The sequence below is a fragment of the Dunckerocampus dactyliophorus genome, chromosome 5 (genome assembly GCF_027744805.1).
Source record: "Dunckerocampus dactyliophorus isolate RoL2022-P2 chromosome 5, RoL_Ddac_1.1, whole genome shotgun sequence".
NCBI lineage: Eukaryota > Metazoa > Chordata > Actinopteri > Syngnathiformes > Syngnathidae > Dunckerocampus > Dunckerocampus dactyliophorus.
In genome coordinates, this window is record NC_072823.1 from 23,033,919 (window position 1) to 23,059,017 (window position 25,099).

The following is a 25,099-nucleotide window of genomic DNA, read 5'->3' on the forward strand; positions in this document are numbered from 1 at the left end:
AAAAAGTTTCTAGTTTCTAGTTCTAGTTTGTGATGTAAAAAAAAAAAACATTGGCTGAAATGAATGTTCCTTTCTCTACCATAAGCTGTCTCCAAAGGTGGTTCAATAGAATAGAAACATACAATAGTGTCAATAGAACCACCGCGAACATCAATAATGGCAAACAGGGAAATAATCTGTCAGTCTTCTTCACTGTATTTTCCTAGAAGCAACACGTTCAGTACTGCGAGCAAAGTTTTCCAGCTGACTTTATATCTCCAGCCTAATTAGAAGCAAGCAGACGGGGAAAAAAACACAGGCAGGGACCGACGCAACACGAGCCGTTTACAGCTCTGTCTTGTCGAATGCGCCGCGTACGTTATGGAACAAGTTTACCAAATAACTTTAGATACAAACCAAAATAGAGGCGAGCTGAGGAAAACCTAAAAAATCCCATCCGGAGTGGAGGCAGTGAAGTACTGGTACTGACCCACTACCAGTACTTCACTATTCTGTCTCACTTTCTTCATTAATGGAAGGGGAGAACGTGAAGAAATAGGAAATGGAGCCGGAGCTTAGCCATCCATACCCATACTACTGTGCGTTTGTACAATAGAAATAGGACAATTTTGTCATATTCACACATGTTAAAAGATGATAAACATTAAATTTCAAATTGTTAAGTTGACAGAGAAAAAAGATGTGAAGGGCCCCAATGATACATTTTCCCTTGGGCCCCCAAATGACTAAATACGCCAATGGCTTGGGCATCAGCAAGTAGCAAGCAAGTCTTTAACTCTGATGGAAAAAAACAGCCACTTGTCACTCGCTGATGCTGACACAGTAAACACAGAGGTACGTTGGATTGCAAGGTGTGCGTAAAGCACTTAAGGTGCGCTTCCAATAATGCCTTGCACGCTGCCGCTTCTGTATCACTGTACTATCATTCATAGTAGCGATGCCATAGTTCACAGTCGGATTGGCTTCAGGCTGCCCTGTTCTTGCGATACAGCTTTTTTCCAAACGAGAAATCTTGTCACGTTTTAATCACTGACACCTCTAACAAATACCATACAGTAAAACGGCATATAATAATCATGCTGTCTAATCAGTATATGCCACCCCTGTGAGGTGGATTATCTCAGATAAAGAGAAAGGCTCACTAACACAGATTTAGACAGATTTGTAAACAATATTTGAGAGAAAGATGTTTTCCCAGAGTACACATTTGTGACACATCACTATTTGTGACAGCTTTCCCAGCAGCCTGCATCTTTTACTAGACGAGACAAGTTGGAATTATGCAAAAAACATCGCTCCTCTGCAAAAAAGACCAGCAGTTGGAAGTCTTCTTCTGACCGCCACTTTCCCTGAAGTCCAAGAGCCCCCACTTGCACCTGACTGTGTATCATGGTGTGACTAAGCCAGCCACCGTGAATGATGGGACGTTTTGAAACATCATCAATGCGGACCATTTATTTCTGTTTTGGAGTTTGTCAGAACTTCCTCCACTTCCAGATGATTTCAAGGCCTGTATTTTTTTACTTTAAGGCATTTTTTTGTGGTTGATAACAGTAGTTCAGGATGCTGACAGTCTTATGACATGATTAGCATTTAAGAGAAAAGTCTGCCGTGGTAATCTGCCCATGTCTCATCACTCAGAGGTGCAAGAATATTTGAAGGAATTGTTATTTTTTTCTTACAGTATCTCTCCTATCTTGCTTTGTTTGTTTTGTTTTTAAGTGATTACATTTATTATGACATTTTGTAGAGCTGCTGGAGAGCTTCTCGAGGCGATAAAGTATCTATCTAAACTATTTGACTTTTAACACAGAATAAAACACAACTAACATCAAAGACAAACCATAAAACTGTTTCACTTCAACAGTCTTTGACATAACACTTGCACTGCATTGTACGTAAATAATTACGTGCAGTGAGGTTTATGGCTCGTGAGGCACTGCCTTGTTTTTTCAACTTTAAATTATTGTGATCTCATTAATGTTAATACAAAATTCCTCAGTTTTGTATGATTCGTGTTTTGTGAAAATGTTGCCTCAGTTCTCGTGCAACACAGTTCAATGGACAAATGCTCATATCTATTTCATGTGATCAGCTTCACGTGCCTCCCCTGATCGCATGTCACTGAGTACGTTTTTGTAAGTGGCCATGAGAGGGTTAAGATGTGAGTCGGGGCCAGTCCTTGCCAACCTGTGGCCACCTCTCCTCCAGCTCGCACTAGGGCGTCCCTTGATAGGAGGGCGGCTCTCTGGCTGCGTTTTTCATGCATCATTATAAAGGTTTCCTCCCTCCCTGGAAGCCTTCTGAATGGACGCGATACTCGGCTGGGCTGCACTCATGTCTCCTGCCTACACACACACACACATACATACACACACCGAGCGACCAAACAAACGGCTTACTTACTGACTTAATAGTCCTGATTCTTTTTCGTCTTCTTCTCCGTGGGGCTCCTTTTGTCTTTTTGTTATTTATTTTTTTTTACCTTTTCTCCTCTTCTCGGATACTACTGACTCTACGCGTTGGATATGTGCACACAAGATGATGACAACCCCTTTCCTGCCCGTAGAAGCAAAATAAAATAGGCTTTCGCGCACTCCAGATTGTACCCTGTCGTTCCATATGAAGAAGTCAAAAGTAAGTAGTTTGTTTTTACTCCACTGCTTGGCTTTATTGCTATGTATTGTTTTTGCATTGCATTACGCAGATCGTACCTGCAGCTTTCTTCCAGCTTATAATGTGCTTTGGTTAGTTTTAAAGCGTGTTTGCAGCAGAGACGCATGCATGAAAAGTTCCTGTCATTGCACAACTTCTAAAAGGCTCCTTAATGGTGCTCGGATCGTACGTTTGAACTTGACTGAGAGGCTTTTCAGCAGGAACTGGTGTTTCCAATTAGAGACGCTGCGCCTTCAAGGGAAAGTCAGCCGCACACTAGTGTATGCGCATTAAATATATATTTAGTATTTAGTAGTGCATTAAATATACAGTATATTTAATGCACATAGCCTACAATTGGTGGTGGTTGCTTTTTCAGGATTTATACGTTTTTTTCAGGTTGTTACATTTGTAAGCACATACTGTAGTGCGAAATACAAGTGTTCATCTGCGAATTGAGGAGGATGGTAGTGGAGATGATGTTGGTGATTTTGATGTGATCCCCATTCATCCACCGCTTGGCCACCGGTTCAGACAGCCCGTCTGCCTCCACACTCTTAACCTTTGACACGGTTAACCCCCTCTCCACCCTCTACCCTCAACCAAGTATGCAACCCTCCCCTCCATCCCAGAACATTCTTTTTTTCTGGAATCTCTTTACAATAATACATAATACATTTTGTCTGCGTTTCCTGTGTCTTGGGCCTGAGACGCTCTCATGCTAATTTTTAAAGCTGACCTCAGGCTGGCTCCAATTAAGCTCTGCCTCAGTCCAAATTCCTCATTCCTCATTCCTTGTTAAAAAGAACTTGAGAGGATGCATAGTAATGTGTTGCAACACACATTCAGCAAAGTATCTGCATCCTTACTGATCCTGTTCTGAGCCGCTTATGCTCCTTTCTATGACTAACAAAGTTTATTTTTGTAGTTTGCTTATAGTTGGCTGCACTCGTGTGTGCCAAGCACACTATGATATCACAACAGTTTATGCAGATATGGCATGCAGGCGGAGTAAAAGCAAGAGAAAGTGAAATGTTTGAGCCCTACTTTGAGCCAGTAGGGGGCGATGGAATAAGAAGTCATCTTGGTGGGTGGGTGGTTTGGGCTGGAAGTCATCCCATGTCAAGCACCCTCCCGCATCCTGTCTGGATGGCCATGTGTGGAATTTATCACAGGTTTAGGACGCATCAAGATGCTGGAAGCCTGATGTGAGGCAGCATTTATGCAGTTCATGGTTTATTTTTCGGAAGGCTTCTGTTGAGGAAGAGCCGGATGATTGACATGAGGAGCATTGAGGGCTCGGCTTGTAAACCCAGAGTTGTTTTTCACTTTGTTCCCCAAACGTGCGTGAAAACTACAAACTAGGTCTACAACTAAAGTGACCTAGTGATCAGTGATAAAATGAGGCATGTAACGACAAGAAATAAACACATCCTATAGAGGTATTGGCCTTTTTGCTACCCTCTTTCACCTCGTCAATGAGCATTTTTTAAAGAAAAGACTCAATCACATCAAGTCGCTCCCTGTACTACCTTACCTTCTTTGAATTCCAGATGTCAGTCAATTCTTACGCATCCCTGAACATCACCGTGGATGAGCTGTAGTTAATGAGATGCAAAATGAATGTTATTCTCTCCTTTGATTGAAAACAAAAGGTTTCACTCCAGTCCTGTAAGCTACCTTTTTTTTTTTTTTTTTTTTTTATTTATTTATTTATTTTTTATTTTTTTTACTTTTTTTTTTTTTGTAAGCTACCTTAAAGAACAGTACAGCATAAAAGAAAATAATTTGACCACAAGTACTTTTATCTGAATTGTGCGATTCATTCAGTACAAAGAATTTCAAGAAGGCACTCAGTCGCATTAAATTCCAGCATCATAACATGTAAATAAGTATAGTTTTGTTTTAGCCAGTTGCACTAATCCATATGTAACAAGACTTCAGATTCTCAAATACAGTGGTACCTCGGATTTCGTTATAATTAATTCCAAAAGGTCAGACAAAAACCGAAGCAATTTTTTTCCATAGGAAACAATGTAAATCCAATTAATTTCTGCCAAAAATGTAATACATAGCAACCCCATGCCTGGTTATTTAGCAGTCGCACTCAATAAAAATTGCATGGACAGTGAGTCACCAACACAGATTATTTTGTTACGTGCTATAACTGAGACAGAGAAAGAAATTTAATCAAAACTGTATTGTGTGAAAATTGGGGTGTTTGAAAACTGAGGTTTGACTGCACTGGCTTTTGGAAAAGGTTTAAGCTGTTAAAGTTCAACACCTGCAGAGAATTAACAATGAAACATGAAAAGCTTCATTGCTCAATAAAATTTGGCGGTTTCAATAGAAATAGTATTTACAGGAGTGTACGCCTTCATCTTGAGGAGCCCAGTTTTTTCACACTTGCGCCACATGTAAGCATCTGAGTTTTGGTAATCTCACCGCAGTTTCAGCTTCTTGCTGTTGGATCTTAAAACAAAAAAAAAAGCCCAGATGAAGCGCTGAAGACCAGCGTATTACACTTAGTGATTCAAATGGATTTCCTGTGCTGAGTTTGTTTGAATGTTCACACGGTTGCATCGTGATCAAGCTGCTGATTCTACGTTGTTATTGGGGCGACCACAGCTATGTGGCCATGCTGCAGTCCACAATGCTGGTATTTTTCCCTAATCTAAAAGACACCTTTTGTCCAAAAGTCTTCGTGTTTTCCATTTCTTTCAAGAGTCCAGTTGCTGTCCCAACCATAAAATGCATATAATACTTCAAAGCACTACAAATGTTTGTTTTTTTTAATACTCCAGCTTGTTTTTCATTCAAGATTTTAAATTGACCATAGGTGCGTGTGAATGTGAGTGTGAATGCTTGTTTGTCTATATATGCCCTGCAATTGGCTGGAGACCAGTCAAGGGTGTACCCCGCCTCTTGCCCAAAGTCAGCTGGGATAGGCTCCATCTTACCTGTGACCCCAATGAGGACAAGCGGTATAGAAAATAAATGGATATGTGGTATGTTTTATACAAGCTAGATTTCACTTTGGCCAGTCATATTTTGATGCTTTAAAGGGGTTTGTCCCACAATCTGTCCTAAAGAAGTCCAGCATCATCTTGTCAGTCAAGTGTGATGTTTTAGTATACAAGATACAAGATACAAGAGAGTTTTATTGTCATGTGCATAGTAAAACAGCAGTTATACCATGCAATGAAAATCTTATTCTGTTCATTCTCCCAAGAAATGGAGTTTGTGTTGTATTTTTGGATCCTGAAGTTGAAAATATGTGGTATGTAGTAGGGGTGGGGGGAAATAATCCATTCTTAGATGCATCGCGATGTGGACATTGACGATTATTAATCGATTCATAAATGTCAATAATTGATGCTGATGGAACAAAAAAATGGAACAAAAAGACAGAAGACAGTTTATGGTGGTACACCTAAGTGTAAGATGTTCCCAAAATGGCTGAGCGTAAACTCTGACCCGCACTGACCCGATTTTAAAGCGAGCGTTTCGAAGCACTTTGGCTTTCATGTAGTTGAAGGTATGAGCTGGACAAGAGCCAGATAATATGCAAGCTTTGTCAAGGCAAAGCGAATCACAAAGTCAATTGCAACTTTTATTGCAAAGGATTTGTGGCCGTATTCGGTTGTTGAGAAGCAGGGCTTCCGTGCGTTGTTGCGCACTTTGGAACCCAGATACAACGCCCCGTCGCAACGTTATTTCACTGACACTGCAATTGTGAATAAGGGCAGCTTAGTTTTTTTTGGTTATTCATAATATACTGACGTCTGCAAGCATGACTCTTGTATGAGAGCCGCTGGTACAGAAATCTATGTTTTTTATGAATGCTGTTTTTGACTTTGTATACAGCAAAAATATTATTTTGTCAGAGATTCTATGCTCAGGAGTTAGTTTGAATTCAGAAGTCTATTATTTATTTCTGAATATTATATAATATAGATTTTTTTATGTTGGTTAGTCAGAATATGCTATTGTTAATTTTATACATGCTGCTACTGGTGCACTTTACTTTTCCTGCTGGTTCTGTGCAATGGGAAATTTGTTGGTGGATGTAACCTTGCAATTATTAAAAGATAATGGAAGTCAATTAATCTCTTTCATGTTTATTTTAATTGTGGATCATTACAAATATGTTTCGTTTTAGTAGTACACCGTGAGTAAAAAGAAACTGTATATAGAAACAATTATGAACAAATAGAAAATTATAAAAAAAAAAATATCTGAAAAAGTTATGCATGAAAAAACTGACAAACTATCGCAAAAAAAGTTTCATCGAGATGCATTGAGAATCATTTTATCATCGCATTGCAGGCCTCTGAATTGTAATCGCGTTGAATCGTGAGGTGGCCATAGATTTCCACCCCTAGTATATTGGAAGAATTTTGCGCTTCAGCAATCAGTGTTCAATGTATAATTTTCGGTTGATTAAATATGGGCCTGCAAAGAAAAGTGCAGCAGCTGCATCTTATTATTTCTCATACTTATTTATTAGTATATCTTTTGGAAAAAAAAACACACACACATATGGAAAGGTCTTGATTGTAGGTCGTGTGCTATTTATACTGTGTAACATTTGTGTATCAAAAACAAACAAAGTTGAAAACGGGCCTCTTGATTAGGAACCCCCCTTCAGTCCAGATTGTGCTAACATCCCCCACACATGTAATATCATTGGATCGGTATCGATGTGGGGAAGAGCCCTATTTATAATTGGTAACATTCTGTGTAACCGTGGTGGTGTAATTGACAACCAAAGTTGAAAACGACCACTTTATTAGGAACCCACACTTCAGGCCATACCATGCATATAACATGCTAGCAACCTGAAAGGAGAACAGAGGTAAGCAACAGGAAGGCCCATTCAAAATTTCAGTGTAAATGTAGGTGATCATTAAGAATTATGTTTGAGCCAAAATGGAGTGCATGTCTTGACTGCAACTCAGGAGAAACACGGTTTATAGTGTCTTGATTTTTGTACCATATACGATGGTCAGTTAGCTGGGGTGAAAGGTCACATTTGTCACACATTTTGACGGAAATGTATTTGTAAAGTCATTAGTCTTTTGAACATGATTTCATGCAAGCGGCCTAGTGATTATGTGGGTTCCACATGGGTGTTTGTGTTTCCCTGCTTGCCTGTAAGCTGTAAATGTTCAATGGCTTATTGCTGCCTCTGCATTGAGAGTATGGAATTGATGGATAGAAGATATTTGTTTTGAAACAACTGCCTGTTAATGTTTGAAGAATCAAGTGAGAATGTGAATGTTTTTTGGATTTGTGTTATTTACTGAAAGAGCTAATTGAAGACAATCGCTCTTGGTGTCTGTGGACTTGTTATGCAAGTTTTGAAAAAAGGAAGAGAGCATTTATTGACAGTTTGTTGATGTGGTCAGTGTACAGCGCAGCAGACGAGTTGATGGATAGCAACATGATCCTTTCTGCTGTCATGCAATGTTGTTGACAAATGTGCTGAAATCCATTACACCTTGCTGTGATTTAAGATTTGGGGTTTGTTAAGGATTGTAAAAATGGTTCTTAGGGGATATTTAAAAAATGTGGACAAATATACTTAGTTGCTGTTGCCGATTGGTTTGATGGATTTTTAGTGCTGTGTCTTTTTCTCTTCATTGTCATGTGAGGGTGTAGTGTTACATTTATAACACCTCCTTAATCATTTACTCTCTGTTCCGCAGGAAAGCAATTGTCTCCATCCTCAACTTTCCAATAATAATGATCTATGTGCAGCAAACCGGTCACACTTTAATCACTGAACCGTGGTATAATGGGCCACAAATACTATGTTCTTCTTCAAGTATGTATGGGAAGTGTGCCCGGGAAAATCCAGATACATCGTGGTTTACGACCACACATTTTGAGTCAGAAGTGAACGATTAGTGCATATGCTGCAACTACCACATCATCAATTTGCTGTTTCAGTTTAAGAAGAAGCACAGCTGTCAGCAATGTGACCACATGCCCTATATGCCTTCGTCAAGAGCATTAGTGTGCTCGTCATGCTGTTGTTGTGCTGTGTGTTTGTGTTGTGTGCGTGTGTGAGATGCAGGCCTATCGTTAAAGCTAAATTCAGAGTGACACGCACAATGCTGAAAGCCTCTGTGTCAAACTGGGCACCACTTGCCATCCTTATTCCACCCACAGTGGACCATTCCCAGGGAGTAGTCACTAGTGGAGGCTGCGTAAATGGATTTGATCTAATTTGAAATCATGGAATGACATTCTCTATATATAGTAATCACGAACTGTTGGTGATGGTGTAACCATGATGCTTGATGGAATAAACATGTGAATAGTTTCATGCTCTGGGAGTGTTATGGGTGTGTTTAAAATCCAGTTTTGAATCAACAGCCAACTGCTGCTTCCGTAACACCCAAGTTGAACTTTATTCCAGGCCTACGGTGAATAATTAGAATAGTCACATTACACCTCTTGTGTTTCTCCTGATTAGTTTTATCAGCAAAGCTACTAATCTACCATGAATTCTGGACTATTGCGCACACCTAAATATAAGCTGCACCCACTAAATTTAAAGAGAAAAAATTTATGTACATATATAGGCCGCACTTATCTATAAGATGTAGGTGTCCACGCTCTAAAATAGGAACATAGAAAGACACACTATAAACCTTACAATCTTACTTACACTCGGTGTTCACGGCATCAATCATTTGTTCGGATGAGTGAGACGTGAGATGTTTTTTTTTCCATTTCAGTTCAACAGCTGCCAATGTCCAATCAGTCCAAGCAGAAGATGAAGTAATTCTACACTTGATCACTTGAACACGATCACTGTATAAGAATTAAAATGGTGATATTAGCGTCCACTTCATTACTCAAATTCACTACTTCCTGAATCTGCACTCTAAGCATCGTGGGAACTATATTTCTTTTAGCCTTAAATTTGCTGCGCAGCATTCAAAGCATGTGAAAAGAGTAGTGGCTTATAGTTCAGAATTTACGGGGCTTGTATTGTTTCAGGTGCTTAGTGAAAAATCGCTGGCACTTGGTCTTGATAATAACATGTCACAAGATGTCTACATTTAAAATTAAGAGAGAGTCTTGTTTTTGTAATACCGTGGAACGCCCCAGTTAGTGTATTTTTTGGTTGAAAATATAGGCAAAAATTGACCACTTCTTGGTTAGCCTACAATATGGCATGCGTCTTGTCATGTTATTAACACACTTTGTGATTCTAACCGTGTTCGTATTGTATTTTTTTTTTTATCACAAAATGTTCCTGTTCGCGGCCTATTAACTGTTGCTGTTAGCATGGAAACCAAAACCAGAAGTCATTGTCCCCCAGCTCCATCAGTGGTTGACTGTGTAGTTCTTTGCTAACTAACACAATTCCGCCACAAGCCTCTGCTTTCCTCATTCATCATGGCTATAAAATAATGCATAATGGAACCAAGGGTAGTTGCAAGTAACAGCAGTTTGATAAAGAAGGTGAGAAACACTACTGAATTCAATAAATAACTCATAGCAAAACACAAAGGTAACCATCTTTGTCAATAATGAAGTCTTCAATCAAGGTAAAAGTGACGTTAACTGTTCATTTCTAACTTTCATGTGTCATTTATCCACATTTTGAATTGTTTTCTGTGTGTAAAACTATAATTGTAAAACTAGAAAAAAGTGATCTGTGTTAACCCTTTTGGGTGTCTGGGACGGATTAATTGGATTTGCATTATTTCTCATGAAAAATTTACATTCTGCTATGAGTCAGACCCTCTGGATTGGATTAATAACGCTAACCGAGGTTATACTTTATTTCAGTTCAGTCAGAGTGGTATCAAGCACTAAAGAAAAACATCTACTGACACATTTTATATTGTAGTGATGTTGTTCCGATGTCCACCAGACGTCCAGCATGAGACATTACACATTATGAAAGAGTTGGAAGTCGGCCTTGATCTATTGCGCGTGCTTTGATCACAAGTAGAAACATTACAAAATGATAGCACCTTGGATTAATAAAGTGCCTAATCAAAGACAAAGACAAAGACCATATCGCAAGTCCCAAAAATTCTTGTATAAAAATGCATACAAAGAGGGGGCATATGCTCGCTCGCACCTTGTTAGGTTACGCAGAAAGTGCTGAGTTAATGCAGCGGTTAGCCTGAAGGTCAGAGCCATGAGAGACCTTAGTCACACACATCATGGGAGGAATCACAAGGTCCAAGCTACCCCCTCTGAAACTGCAATTAATTGATTTATGATTAAAGTGACTTGGAAGTGGTCATGACAAAACCCAATTCTAATTTGTATTATTCCCAAATTTTTCAGATGCAATTCCAAAGCAGCCGTTTATGCTGTTGGCTCCACAAATGGGAGTGTGTGGAAGTCTAGGGCCTTTTCTCTCCAAGTACAACGCTCGAGAGCATGCAGTCACTGAATACATTGTTATCCTTGGACCACTGAAGGGATCACTTGTCACTCATGTCCAGGCTTTAAATGTGATCCCTTGCTTAACAAAACCAGAGGAAATGGGGAATTTATGCTACTCTTGGACATATCTCAAAAACAATAATCGTATTTAGACTCGGCATCATCTGAAACAATAAACAGATTGTGTTTGATCAAAGGACGTTACTGAATGTGGTGTGTTGAGTGTTTTATTCTTAAGCAACTTCTATAGGTTGTTTTTCTAGCTTGGTCCACTTGTTTCCTCAGCTTCATGTTTGTTTTCCCTCGTCGTGCGTGTCTTTCTCTGGCTCACTGAAACTCGGACAATATTTACTTAGAGGTTCTCAATATTGTGCTACACCTTGATCTTTGAGAGTCAGCACAGTTGGTGAGGCCTACTGCCGAGGAACTCGCACTCCAGTGGGATCTCCAGTGTTGCTCGGGGCTGCATTGAGCAAAACATTTTCTATAGCTTTTTGTAATGTTTTGAATTTATTTGTATAGTAACCTATATCTGAGGTATTTGTGTGTTCAAGAACATTTGAAGAGGAATATATCTTCTAAACAAGGGAAAGACATTCAAGACATTTCCCCGACTGAGTACTCAGTGAACTTATAGGTTCAATGTTTGTTTAGTCAAGTGACGAGAAATGATAGTCCAACAATTCTTTTACAGGTGCTGTCTGCCTTTGTTGCGTACTACAGAGCACTAGCTTTCGAATGTGTATATTGGGCCCTCTTCCTTCTACCTAACACTCACACGTGCGCATTTGTTCGTTTGTTGTCAGCTAGCAATTGCGATAGCAATTTGGCAAAGGTTTTTTTTTTTTTTATTGGCAGGTTCAAGGGCCGGCGGTGCCATCAAAACGATGAAAAGCGGCCCTAAAATGTAATACAGTAGTACCTCGCATAACATGAACCTCCTTTTACATAAATTCCACTAAACATAAAGAATTGATGTAAAGTTTTTGCTTCGTATTACAGAAGAAATTCCATACAACATAAAGCGTCAAGTCAGTGCAAGTCTTTTTTTTTTCAATCAACTTTATTAATGCCTCAAGTTGGTGCAAGTTCAGACTAACACTTGGTGACGCCTTCTGACGCATCACGCTCTCATTGGCTGATTTTCGAGGCACCGCCTCCGCTCTCATCTCATTGGCTGATTATCGGGGCACTGCCTACACTCTCATCTCATTGGCTGAGTTATACAGAACGTACGTGAGTTTGTGTGAGAGACAGGCTTCTCCCTTCAACCTCCTTCCTCTTCGTAGTCGCCCTTAAACTAACTTAAACAATTAAGTTAAGTTACAAATTAAAATTATCGTGTAGTGCGTGTGCGTTTGTCTGTGAGACCAGCTGACTCTCAGACACTTTGAGTCGCGTTTCGACTCAGGCTAGTCCTCCTCCTCCTTCCTGCCTCCACTTGCGCTCCTGATCAAGACATCTCGTGAACGGTAGGATTGTTTTTGTTTTTCAGTTTATTCATTTACAGTAATCTTATTTATTACCTTATTTTATATTGGAATGTTACTCTACTATGTTTATGCTAATGTTTTCTTATATTTTCCCACCATATTTGGTGGACTTTGAATATTTTGAAGTGCCAAAGGGGTGAGTTTGGGAAGATCTTGGAACAGATTAGGCTATTGACATGTATTTTACGCTTCATATAACATAAAAACCCTATAACATAAAGGTTCTCGGAACGGATTATTTATGTTGTAGGGGCGTCTACTGTATAAGTAAATTCATTCACTTATAATATTGTTCAAAAAATGTGCATTAACTGCTGACTTGAAACTGTTCATGTTAGGAGTCTCTGGAAACATGGTTGGTGGGAGGGAGTTCCACAACCTGGCTGTTCTTGGGATGTAGGAAGAAAGATGACACTGGGTGTTGGATTTAGGAATATTGACTACGTAGGGGTGACTACTCACAGAAGATTGAGTTAAGTGTGCATTTGTTTTTTCATCAGGCATTATTCGAGCTATTTCAATGGATAGTTTCACTACACACAGTTTCGCTTGAGTACTAATGTTAGCTATTGATAGAAATGGAATATTTTCCACTCTGTTCTGGATGGGTACTGCAACATGCACGTGCTTATCTCCAACAGAGACATACTCACAGTACCTTTCACTTGGAACAAAGACACACTGTTTTTTGTTTTTTTTTATTAGTCACACATAGTTTCATCGTAAGTCATTCTTCTGTCTCCTGGTTGAGGCAGCCAGGCTCTTATCTAAGACTGGTTGAAACCAGATCAGACCAATACTTCATGAAACAGTTAACGGGAAGTTTCCTGATCATTGGAACGGCCTCCACAGCAGGCATATGAGAAAGAAGAACTCACTCAGTTTAATTTGGCTGGTGGACTGACTGTTCTCTCCAGTGCTGGCATTACCATTGTTAGTATCTACTCCTTTTAATATTAAATTGTAAACAATACTTGAGACTCTTAGTATTATTTCAGAGCTGGTAGAAAAAAAGAATCTGGATGGACTTCGCCCTGCTAAGAGGGCATTTCTTAACAATACCATTGAACGTAGGGCTGCAACTAACGATTATTTTCTTTGTCGATTCATGTGGTTTGTTGTTTTGATTAATCGAGTAATTGGTTAGGCCCTAGTCGGAATAAATAAATATGAAACAAACACAGTTAGTGGTTTGGTCCGCAACATATCAGAAAAGAGGCAAAAATGTTGATTAAGTCAAAGATGATGTGTGTGAATATTTTGTTTTGCTTTCATTGCTGACTAAAGAAATTAAAAAATATTCACATTTGAGAGGCTGAAATTAGAGGATATTTACATTTTGAAATCATAAAACAGTTAATCAAATACCAAAAGAGTTGTTGATTAATTGGATAATCGATTAGTCATCGATTCTTCAATTAATTGTTGCAGCTCCAATTGAATGTATAGTCTATCATGCTCACACAATGACTCCAAATTGACGGTGGCTTTGCTCAGACTGCTTTTGCTTATGTGCATGTACATGTGTGCATACAGTATATAAGACAGCCATGAATGTAAGCCATGAATGCAGTTTTTATAAAGTTTTACTTTGTATTGTGACATCAGTCTTCTGGTGACATATGCTAGTTAGTGGTGATGTTCTTATATTTTTTTTGGGTTGTATTGAACATTAACTGCTATGTTTAAATGGAAGAACAAGCTGAACCTCAGAGCTAAACGTCTTTGTCTCGTCTGCTCAATGTTAGACCTATCTTTTTACGCTGGAGGGATCTGTTGGTAGAATTGTAACATATTCATAAGCATGATCACCAAGCACAGAAAAGATGCATTTTCTTAGTTTGCTCACAGCAGGGTTGCGCTAGAATACGATATAAATTTGGCCTACAATAGAGATTTTAATTCTGTCATCCTATCATGATAATGCGTGTTGTTGTTGTTGTTGTTGCTGTAGCTACTGCGGCTAAAGTACGTCCTTCCAAGTGTGGAGCGGCTCCTCATGGTGGCAAACTACATTTCTCACAAGTATAATTACCACTAGAGGACTGGAGGATGACCTAAACAAGCGACACACACAAACGCACAGAGGACGCGCGTGTAACGTGCTGATTTTCAAGCCGTAGACTGGCCACAGACCAGCCAGAGGTTCTTTGTCATGTCAAACAAACTCTACGGGCGGGATGTTTTTTTCAGGTTGCAAGACGCACTTTGTACGTCTTCGTGCATCGTCCGTACAGCCAACGTGTGTCTTTAATATATATTTTTCGAAATGTCAATGTTTTTGTACGTCGCACTTGCCGACTCCTATGTGTGCTGAGCACCACACGTTCACCCCACGTAGGTATTTCAGATATTTCGTACATCCTGCATGCACGTTGAGATCTTACTCCTTCATGGTCACCACAACTATGTTCTCCACGAACAAAAAAAAACGCAGCAATTTAGGAAATGCCAAAAATCAAACGTCTGGTTGTGACCTAGGCTTAACCACTAAGCTAGCTTTACTGTAAGTAGCACATCAACAGAAGAATAAGTGCTTAGCACACTTTCATAGAAGTGTAGCTGAAACCGCGTTACAGTGGAGAGTAATTTTCTTTGAACAGGAAGCTAGCAAGTAGATTATTAAGAGTCTAGAGAGACAACACAACAGCTACACGTCCGAAAACCGGAAATGATGCAATACATTACCGCATACATAAGCAGCCAAAGGAGGAGCCTAACTTGTAGCCTGGTTTTAAATGGCTCTATTATTATTTACGTGCCAAAAAAATTAGTTATCGCGAGTGGCTGCAATATATATTACAATATGGATGTAAGGTCATATCACCAATCCCTAACTCAGAGTGTTTTTTTTTGTTGCTCCCCGTGTAGAGTGGACAAGCTACAGTATACTTTTCCTTTTTGCCTTTTACATTCTTCAGATGAAAGGCAAGACTGCACTGCATACAAATGCTTAGGTTGGAGAATGACATCATAATTATAAATAGCCTCAGGATGAATTTCTAACTTTGGTATGCAGGGAAAATGTTTGTACAAACTGATGTGGGTGATGTGCTGTTGTCATATTTACCCTTATGGACTGAAATGGGCATAAACGAGAGGAGAGCAGTAAACTCTGACTGCATTGGTGAGTCATAGGATGGTAATCTGCATACACAGCCTGCATGGCCATCTCAGGGGCTATACACACGGAAAGGTTTTCAGGTCGAGACAGCAAAGTATTTTATCGTTTCAGCTTCTCATCCACACGGGAACGGCGTGACTTGAAACAGTATTTTTTGGCTTCCAGAGTGGGAAAAACTGAGAACGCCGGCTTGTCGTTGCCGTGTATACAGGCAATACGAAAACGTTGATGTCACCGACTCACCGCCGCCTTGTCGCCATCACGTGACCAGAAGTGAGCTTTGACAACAAACCAACATAATATCTGAATATTTCGACCCCAGTCGACATTCTCCTCATATTTTGTTGTCTTATACTCCCTAATGACTCACAGAAGTAATTCCATTTCTCATAAGTCTTGAAAAGCGGAAGACGACGGACTTATGCGCATGCGTTCTTCCTCCTTCTATGGTTTGGTGTGTCATGTGGTTCCGCCCGCGTGTTTGTTCACAGCGCCACACGTACGTGTGCTTGTGTATTACATTGTTTTCATTCAGTGACTCATTCCCGTCTGGATGCAACAATTTACTAATCCGGCACAGTACGGATGCAACTTTTTTTTAACTCGCTCCAAAAAAAATCTCAGAAACATTCCCATGTGGACAGGTCCTCAGACAACAAGTGGAGCTGAAGAAGTCGGAGTGTCTCTTAGGTAGATTGGTACTGTTCCCACCAAGCTGTCCAGTACAGTTCAGTTCACCAGGTGTGGTTTTTCACAGGCAGTCTTGTTCTGGCTCATTTCCACCAATCAGCCCATTGCAGTGTGTCAAACTCCAGCCATCGGGTAGCCTAACACTGTGCTTGATACAGTATGGATCCATTATTTTTCGTAGCCTACACAGTTGCGTACAGTACCAAAGTGAACCACATACTGTAGTACTGTATGGAAACATGTGTTTTGTCAGTATAGAGCCAAGTCATTGAGGTCATGGCAATCATCAAGAGCTAAATCAAAGGCAGCTGGATGCCTTCTTTATTTTTGAAGATGTAACAATTTAAGCAGAGGAAGGCTTTGCACTGAAGAGTAAATGCCTGAAACAACAAAGTTGCCTTCGATTTAACCTTGGTGGATTAGAAAGATTCTATCCCGCTCTGAGTAACTGTCTGGCTTCTGTCTGTTAAGCCGACAAGTATTAGATCGAACAGTTTAAGTGCACCTCGGCAGACAGGATGAGCTCAAAGGCTAAATCGATTAGCTTTTGAAGTAAGTGAGCGAGAGTCGGTGGAAAATGCAATGCAATCCACAGACCTGTCTTTGTGCCTCTTTATTCCACCGCTTGATATGTCTAATGTTGCCAGGATGTTGGTGATAATGATACTCCAAAATAAAAGACTTCACAGGCGGTCTGTTGACTTTCTTATCTTTATGGTTTAAGTGCCACCAGGGACTGTTTTGGTCCCAAGTAAAATATTGTCATGCAAACATGACTGAAGGCTTTCTTGATGACCGACCGCTTCTTTGAGCCGTGTTGCAGTGTAAATATTGTTGACAGAAAAAATTTCAGCACCACAAGGTGAAATAATTAACCAGAAAGTGTAAGGCACCACAGGAAATTACTGTGGATGTTTTATTACAAAACAATCACTGCGCAGCCAGCACTCCACTAAATAGCAAACCTCAAAACAATCATTTGAGATCTAGCGGCAACATCTGGACGGCCTTGGCAGCCTTAATCATCTGCACCTCTGATCCTCATTCATATCACAAAACAATGATCGAGGCAAGAGATTAGGATTAAATCACGAACCCGTGTCATGCAAGGCCGGCTATGTTCTGCTTTTATGGGATTACATGAAACTGCCTCTGAGGCCACAGGTCTGTCCTGGTCTGGTCTTGTCCAGCTAATGATGTCAAAGTGGTGACATGAGTCACGCAGGAGAGGCAAAATGCACCTGTGACCCTTTTGACATTTAAAAATGTGCGGTTAAAGAATATGTTCCATTAATAAAACAAATATGGTTGACTTCAGTGTAGGGTCACAAGATAAACAGTCCAAATCACTTCAAATGTTGTCGGAATATGGAGATTTTGCTCAGAAAATGTTTGGCTGAGATGTATTTTTTCTGGATGGAATAGAATGGCTCTCCTTTAAGATAAAATTCATAATTTTGTTTAGCACCAGAACATTGTACATTCTTGAGATGATACAGACTGATAACAACCACTCTGTGTTGTATACGCACAAGATATGCACAGTTGGTTTTTGTTATGTATTAAGGGAAGGGTTGCCTGTGCTATCTATCCTATCTAGCTTATCTCCTGCTACCTTTAGATACACAGGAACCTCATAGTTCATTTGTGATTGTAGCATTTGGATATGACTGAGTTAAAAAATGTACACTTCCCCTCAGGCGGCGTATCAAGGACTATTTTTAAGATGTCAGTTGAAAGATTTATTTTCAAATCCTAAAATTGAGATGTCTCAATCCATTTAGGAACTGATTAAAACATGTGACAGGTCTTGGCCAAGTATCAATGAAATAAAGCTCTGTACATCTACAGTCTAGCCTCTCACAATGTCTTTCTGAATCAACTGTCTTCTAAACAATTAGCCAAGATAATTCAAGTTTAGACTTGTGTTGGCTAATACGCAGTACTGCATACCTGCATGACACTTCCTACAACAAAGTACCACTGCAGGGCTGTTTCAGTCTTTGTTTGACTTTGCTGATATATCAGTCACAAATTGAGTGATCCTTTTTGTATATCCATTACTATAGTTGTGCAGTATTTTTGGTATTGTGGATTTCTATCCATAGTTGCAATGGCATGCGTCTTGTGTTCTATCTGCTCCATCTGCATCATCTTAGGAACTCTCAAGAGAGGAAACTCAGGGCTGAGACTAGTGTAATGTTTGTATACCATATGGCCCCTCAGCCCCTCCAGAATGTCCTTCAATAAATTATCTGCCTCCACAAACCTAACCTTCATTGCATGCAGCCATGCAGCTAGCCGCTCTTTCACGTCCTCAGGGATTCCATTCAGCCACGTGTTCGTGCACACAAAAAACACTGAACATTAGCCAGACTAACATATGGAATAACAGACCTCTTGACCTCAGACTTTTGCAGATGAGCAATTCATATGTGGGAGCGCTCCACTTTTGTCAAAGCCCACTGCAAAAATGCATTACCATTTTGTCATGAAATTACTTTACTTATTCTAAACCAAGGACATAGTGTAGATACAGGAATCCGTTGATGGGTAAGTCCAAACCTGTACATCATTGATTAACTAAATGATATTTATAGTTCGGTGTCAGAAGTCTTGCAAAAAACTCCTATTTCGTTTGATTTGACTTTTAGCGCAGCGTGTAAATCAACAGAAGTGCTGACAGAAGTTGTCTTTCAGGTCTTCCATAATGCACTATGCCTATGGGGCCACGCCCACAATTCTTGAAGTAGCTGGCCACTGGACAGTTCTGGGAGACAAGGAAATGAAAACATCCAGCTAACATCATGGTAGAAGGTGTCGACGTAGAGTGGATTTTTGTATAAAACCCACACGGAAACCATACAAAGCTTGTAATACGCACATACAGTCATTTGTGGCAGCCATTACTTTAATCAGTTCTCGGAAAATCAGAGCGTGTTGCTGCGCCAGCTCCTGCAAGTGTTGAGTGCTAACATGGAAGTTCCTCTCCTCAGTTAAACCCTGTGCGTGCATGCTAGCGTGACGCTGTACATTTAACATGCCACTAGCACTCAGGAAGCATGCCCATTTTTTTTTTATTACCAAATCCCACTGTGCCTCCTTAATTCATCAAAGCAGCTTGTGGTTTCTATGGATTATGGAAGTAATAGTTGTCATCGTGTCCAGCTGTGCATGAAGCGCTGTGCCAAGACCCAGTTTTTCATCCATACCACCACCTCCGCCCAACAACAAAACGTTAAACAGTAATGTATGCATGCTTGGAGGAGGTTTCTGTGGACTCTTTAGTGTCACTTCATTTACATACAGTTGAACCTCGGTTATCATCATTAATCCGTTCAAGAACATCTGAGTCAAACTGATGCTCAAATTTTTCCATAAGAAATAATGCAAATCCAATTAATCCGAAAATGTTAACACAAAACACTTTCTTATAATTTCACAATTATAGTTTAACATACAGAAAACAATTCAAAATGCATATAAAATACAAATAAAAAAAAATTAAATTAAACAAACATTTAACATCACTTTTACTTTGACTGAAGACCTTTTGTTGACAAAGCAACCAGGGAGGAGGGGAAGAAATATCCACACATGTAACTGTTAGTTGGCAAAGAACTAGAAAGTCAACCGCTGATGATGTCATAAACGGGTGACGGAGCTGGGGGACAATGACTTGTGGTTCTGATTTTCATGCTACTGTAACAGATGCTATCCAGTGTGGCTTTGCGAATGCACGTTGGTAAACCTCACTCCATGTACCTTTAAGAGTCGCACTGGACATCGAGTTGACAGTCCAGGCTTTTAGCTTGACGGCTAGTGCTCATTCTGCAGACCATGGTTCAAGCCCAGGGTCGAACGTGGGGCTGGCTGAACCAGGAGGGTTACACGAACACGCCGTTCACAGGGACGTTTTGTGATAAAAAATACATTACAAAACACAGTTGGACTCACATAGTGTATTAATAACGATATGAAATGAACGGGAAATGAACGCGAACCAAGGCAAAATTTTGGAGTAAGTTTTTATACTTAAATCGATAAATACACTAACCAGGGCATATGCTAACCAAGGTTCCACTGCAATGATAAATGGAGTATGTTGTCCGAGAGAGAAAAGGTTTTGTGTCTTGCACAAGGATTTGGACACGGTCACAGGTGACTGATAAATGTACTCCCTGAGCCAAGCTACCCGGCATCAGATGGAACAACGTCTCTTTTCACTTCCTAGCGGAGGGTTTCAACTGACAAATGAGTGAATTGAACGGCATGGTATTGAAGTTTCAGCTGTGCAAGCGGCACACTTGAACCCTTTCCTGGCTTTATATGCAACGCTTCTTTCTGTAGAATCTTGCACATGACATTTTTGCAGAAATTGAAGAAGAAGAAGGTTTTACGGTTGGCTTGACTTGCCGCAGATATCATGTATTAATTTGTTCCTGCACAGCTCCCATGCATCACGCACTAGTCCAACTTACCGTCAGTTAGCTCAATTTCTCTCAGCCAGCAGAGGCACAATCAGCGGTGCCTTGCAGGTTTTTGGCACCTGAAGCTGTTTAGCGCTTGAGTGGAATAATAGCTTTGTTCCAAACCATCTTGCATGTTTTGGAAAACTTCCAATCTTTGAGTGAGCCTTTTATCTTGTGTCTTTAGCTGCTGATGATTGCAGAGTAAGTAACCAACACATTTTTTTCTTTTCATGCTGTCCCCAAAACAACACTTACTTTGGTGCCACTCAGCCACTTCAGACAATATGATCAAGCAATAAGGAATTGAATAACATTCCATGTGCTCTTTTAAATGCTTTTTTATTTTTGTCTTTCCTGCTGTGGATGGATCATCGCTCCATGCTTTTCCTGTTATGTCTCAGAGTGAGAAGAATTAATCTCCTGGAGAGAACTATAAACAGTTTTCAAAATGGCAGGGGGTTGGGGTGTTTAAACTGCAGTGCAGTGAGTGTGTGAGTGAAATGCAACAAGTTGCTGCGGGACAAGTGTGGCAATCAAATTGTTTCCTGAGTAAACTCTTGCACTGCCGCAAGGTTCTGACAAGGCTCAGCTTGCCATTTGAGAAAGATTTTCAATAAAGAGGAGGCTCACTTTGCAGCTGGCTGAATTGTGTTCCACTCGAGTGCCACCTGATGCGGTTGATGCGGCAGCTGTTAGTTTTCACAGAGGACCTTCTCATTTGCAATGTAACAGCAGGTGTAGAGGACTTGGGGTGACAGGTTTAAGGTAAAAGTGGACTTCAGCTTTAAAACGTTTGCACGTTCTTCACAAACCTTGCATTGCAGAAAATTTAGGACAGGGGCCTCAAACTCAATTTAACTGGGGGCCATTTTTGTGTTGGCACTGTGATTGTAGTCAGTGTTCTGTCTACTAACACCCCTGTTCACAAGCTGTTTTTTTTATATAGAACATGAAAGAATTCCCCACTAGTGATGGGGAAACTCAATTCTTTTTACTGCTGCTGAAGTGAATCAAGTACTCGATTCACTCGTCACAGAGCGCATGCACATAATCCCTGAAATCTTACCTGGTTTCCTTTTTAATGTAGCTAGTAAGGGTGAGTAAGTGAACAAGTTAACACAAACGAGTACCTGTCAATACCGATTCAGTAAAGAAACTCATGACTTTTGACAGACACGCACATCACTACACAATAATACTGAATACTGAGAGGTGACAATACTACTGTCTCAATCTCATTCATTGTGCTACCCAAGTACGGACACCTAGCCATTATTTTTTGAAAGAGTAAGAACCAACCAGAAAATGGCAGAGTATTATCATGGTGGCAGGCAAATGTTGATCACGCTCAAGGCGTGCAGTGATGCAAAAGTCCGTATCGGTGATGACAAGCAAAGTGACTCTGGGAATTTCTGTGAGGTCTGAAACAAAACTTGACAAATCACGCCTGGTGACCTTCACCGGATAATTTGCAAAGATTTCCCTTGGAGTGCCGCCTTTGAAGGCATTCTTCATTCAGGACTCATGCCAGGTGTCAACCACTTAGCTGATTCTCTTGCGTACATATGCAGTGTCCTTGGGCAAGACACTGATCCCCGAAGTGATTGAGCAGTGTTTGCATAGGAACACCACGCCCACCGCTGCATGATGGAAAGAGGCCACTGAGACGCACTTCACTCTGCGAGGCTTCACAGCATGTGTTGGCTCGGTATCATCACATAGTTTGGGCTCAGCTACTTTCATGTTGCAACCGCCTCGCCTCTTCTAACCGGAGGGTCCACAACTTGGAGTTGGACGTTCCCACAGAGCCAAAAGTCAGCATAGCGTCGCCGACATGACGAGCCCTCTGGGCTCCTGCAGGTGGTCGGGAAATACTTTCTTAATGGAACCAAACGCCGCAGGCTTGACTGTCAGCCAACTTTCAACCAACTGCTGTAGGGTTCATAACTCTTGGTCCTCATTTTCATCCAACAAACACAAAACACAGGGCAAACAAGAGACCTCAGCCAAGACTAAACAATAATCTCAATTAGTGGTAGATTCCTACCTCCTATTTTAACAGCTTCTAACAGCTACTGTGCTTAAAGGGATTGTGCAGATTTTTTGACATGAAGTTGTATGACATCCTCATCAGCGGTGTAGCGCATCAACAGTTACTTACCCCCCACTTTGTAAGTCGCTGATTCTCTTGCGTACATGTGCAGTGTCCTTGGGCAAGACACTGATCCCCGAAGTGATTGAGCAGTGTTTGCATAGGAACACCACGCCCACCGCTGCATGATGGAACAGTGGTAACAGTGGTAACAGTGACTTACCCCCCACTTTGTAAGTCACTGTTGATGCACTTCACTGCTGATGGGGATGTCATACAACTTCATGCCAAAAAATCCGAACTATCCCTTTAAAGAAATGGTTCCATTATCCATCATTGTCAGTAAAAGAAAAACTGCTAATTCAAAACATCATCAGTTAAATGTTCCACTGCAGTTTCCAGTTTTTACAATAATGAATAAAAAATCTGAATCTGTTGTCCACATCCTCACTAAAATGTCATGTTTTCTACACAAATAGAGATAAAAATCATCATGTAACATTTCTAACAACTCAAATTTGTTTTGACTGTGGCAAGTCTGAGCATGAAAGCTGGCATTATCAATAAATATAAATGATATTCAATGTAGTTGACTCATTGTGGGTTGTTCCAAAAAAGCCAAAACAACAATCTGTCAATCTACTGAGCTTACAGGCGCCAACATGACAGTAAAACATGAATTCATGATCATTCGCGACACACAGAACATTGGTAGAGATCAGGATTAGTCTTGTATGGATCTTCTTTGTGCAGCGCAATGTTTTTAGCATGTTTGCATTCTCTTTACGGTCTTGCCGCCCTGCCCTGCCAGCTAAGAAACCAAAGAATGCACCAGTTATTCCACCATGAACTAAAACAACACATGGGCGCCATGTTGGACCACAAATTTGATTTACAGTGCAAAGCTTTGCTTTTGCTTGTGTCGCTTACTGAGAAAGTGCATAGTCCTAATCACAATTAATGGACAGTAGACCCTCGATTTTTGCCATTAAGCCAAAAGAGCTGACGAAAACCGAATCCATTTTTCCCATAAGAAATAATGTAAATCCAATTTACCAGTTCCAGACACTCAAGTATGAACACAAAACACAGTTTTACATGCAGAAAACAAAGCAAAATACATATAAATGACAAATGAAATGGATACATGAACATTTAACATGACTTTTACCTTTAAGGAAGACTAGCAAACACATAAATGGGTGGATGGAGGGAAGACGGGAGGGGGCAGAAAAGCTACACAGCCTGTTACAAACTTAAGTTTAATGAGTGGACGGTTAGAGCTGTATACTTGCTCACTCGAACTTCAACAGCAGGTACAATTCACTATGACTCTTTACATTACAATCTTGTTGTAACAGATGCTACCTTTGTACTGTACTACAACCTCTTGAATTCAACAGTATTTCTTATGTTTATCAAAGTTCTGACACTTGCAACTTTTTTTCTTCTAGCACGCGAAAATACGCAATGCACTTGAACACCTCATTCTCGCAGTGCTTGTAAGAAGGAAGAAAGGAGACAAATACAAAGTTTTTCATTGTTCTGTGTGTTCAGTGACCAAATAAACCGCACACACACACACACACATAATAAAGACGATTCCCTGGCTGGAATCTACTCATAGTGTCCCAAATCTAAAAGAACCACTAGCTATTCTTCAAAGAGACTGAGTCACCAACACATTGATGCTTTCTTTGGCCACTCGACTAGTTTGTTAGCCACATTTTTTGGTTGTACATTAACCGAGACAGTGTACAAAAACCGAGACATATTTGTGGCAATAATATTCGTCAAAACCCAATCCAACGAAAAACGAGAGAGTATGAAAACCAAGGTTCCAGTCAAGATTGATGCCATTTGGTTCTGTACTTGTAGCAAGCAAGCAGGAAAAACAAAACCAACACAGTTAAGTTTGTGACATGTATGAATCCTTTGTATGGCGTTAAAGGCTGGTGTATGTTTGTTTTCATATCAGTATGTGTGATCAGGAAAGTTCAGAGCCGTGAAGCATTGTTTTAAGTTTCCTGAGTATGTTCCTATTAATAGGTGGCGGTGTCACATGTGTAAGTGTGATGTAGTTTAAGCGTAACGGAATATTCCGTGTTTGGATGGCTGTTAAATTATATTTATGGTTGTGTGCTTTGTA

At 40.3% G+C, this 25,099-nt stretch overlaps 1 protein-coding gene across 1 annotated transcript in view; it reads left to right on the forward strand.

Annotated features, from left to right (window-relative positions):
- The first annotated feature begins 2,251 nt into the window (after positions 1-2,251).
- Positions 2,252-25,099, forward strand: part of kitlga (kit ligand a) — a 42,352-nt gene continuing 19,504 nt past the window's right edge. Inside the window, exon 1 of the mRNA XM_054777161.1 lies at positions 2,252-2,637. Coding sequence (XP_054633136.1) covers positions 2,623-2,637 — 15 coding nt within the window. The 5' untranslated portion in view covers positions 2,252-2,622. The remainder of the gene's footprint in view (positions 2,638-25,099) is intronic.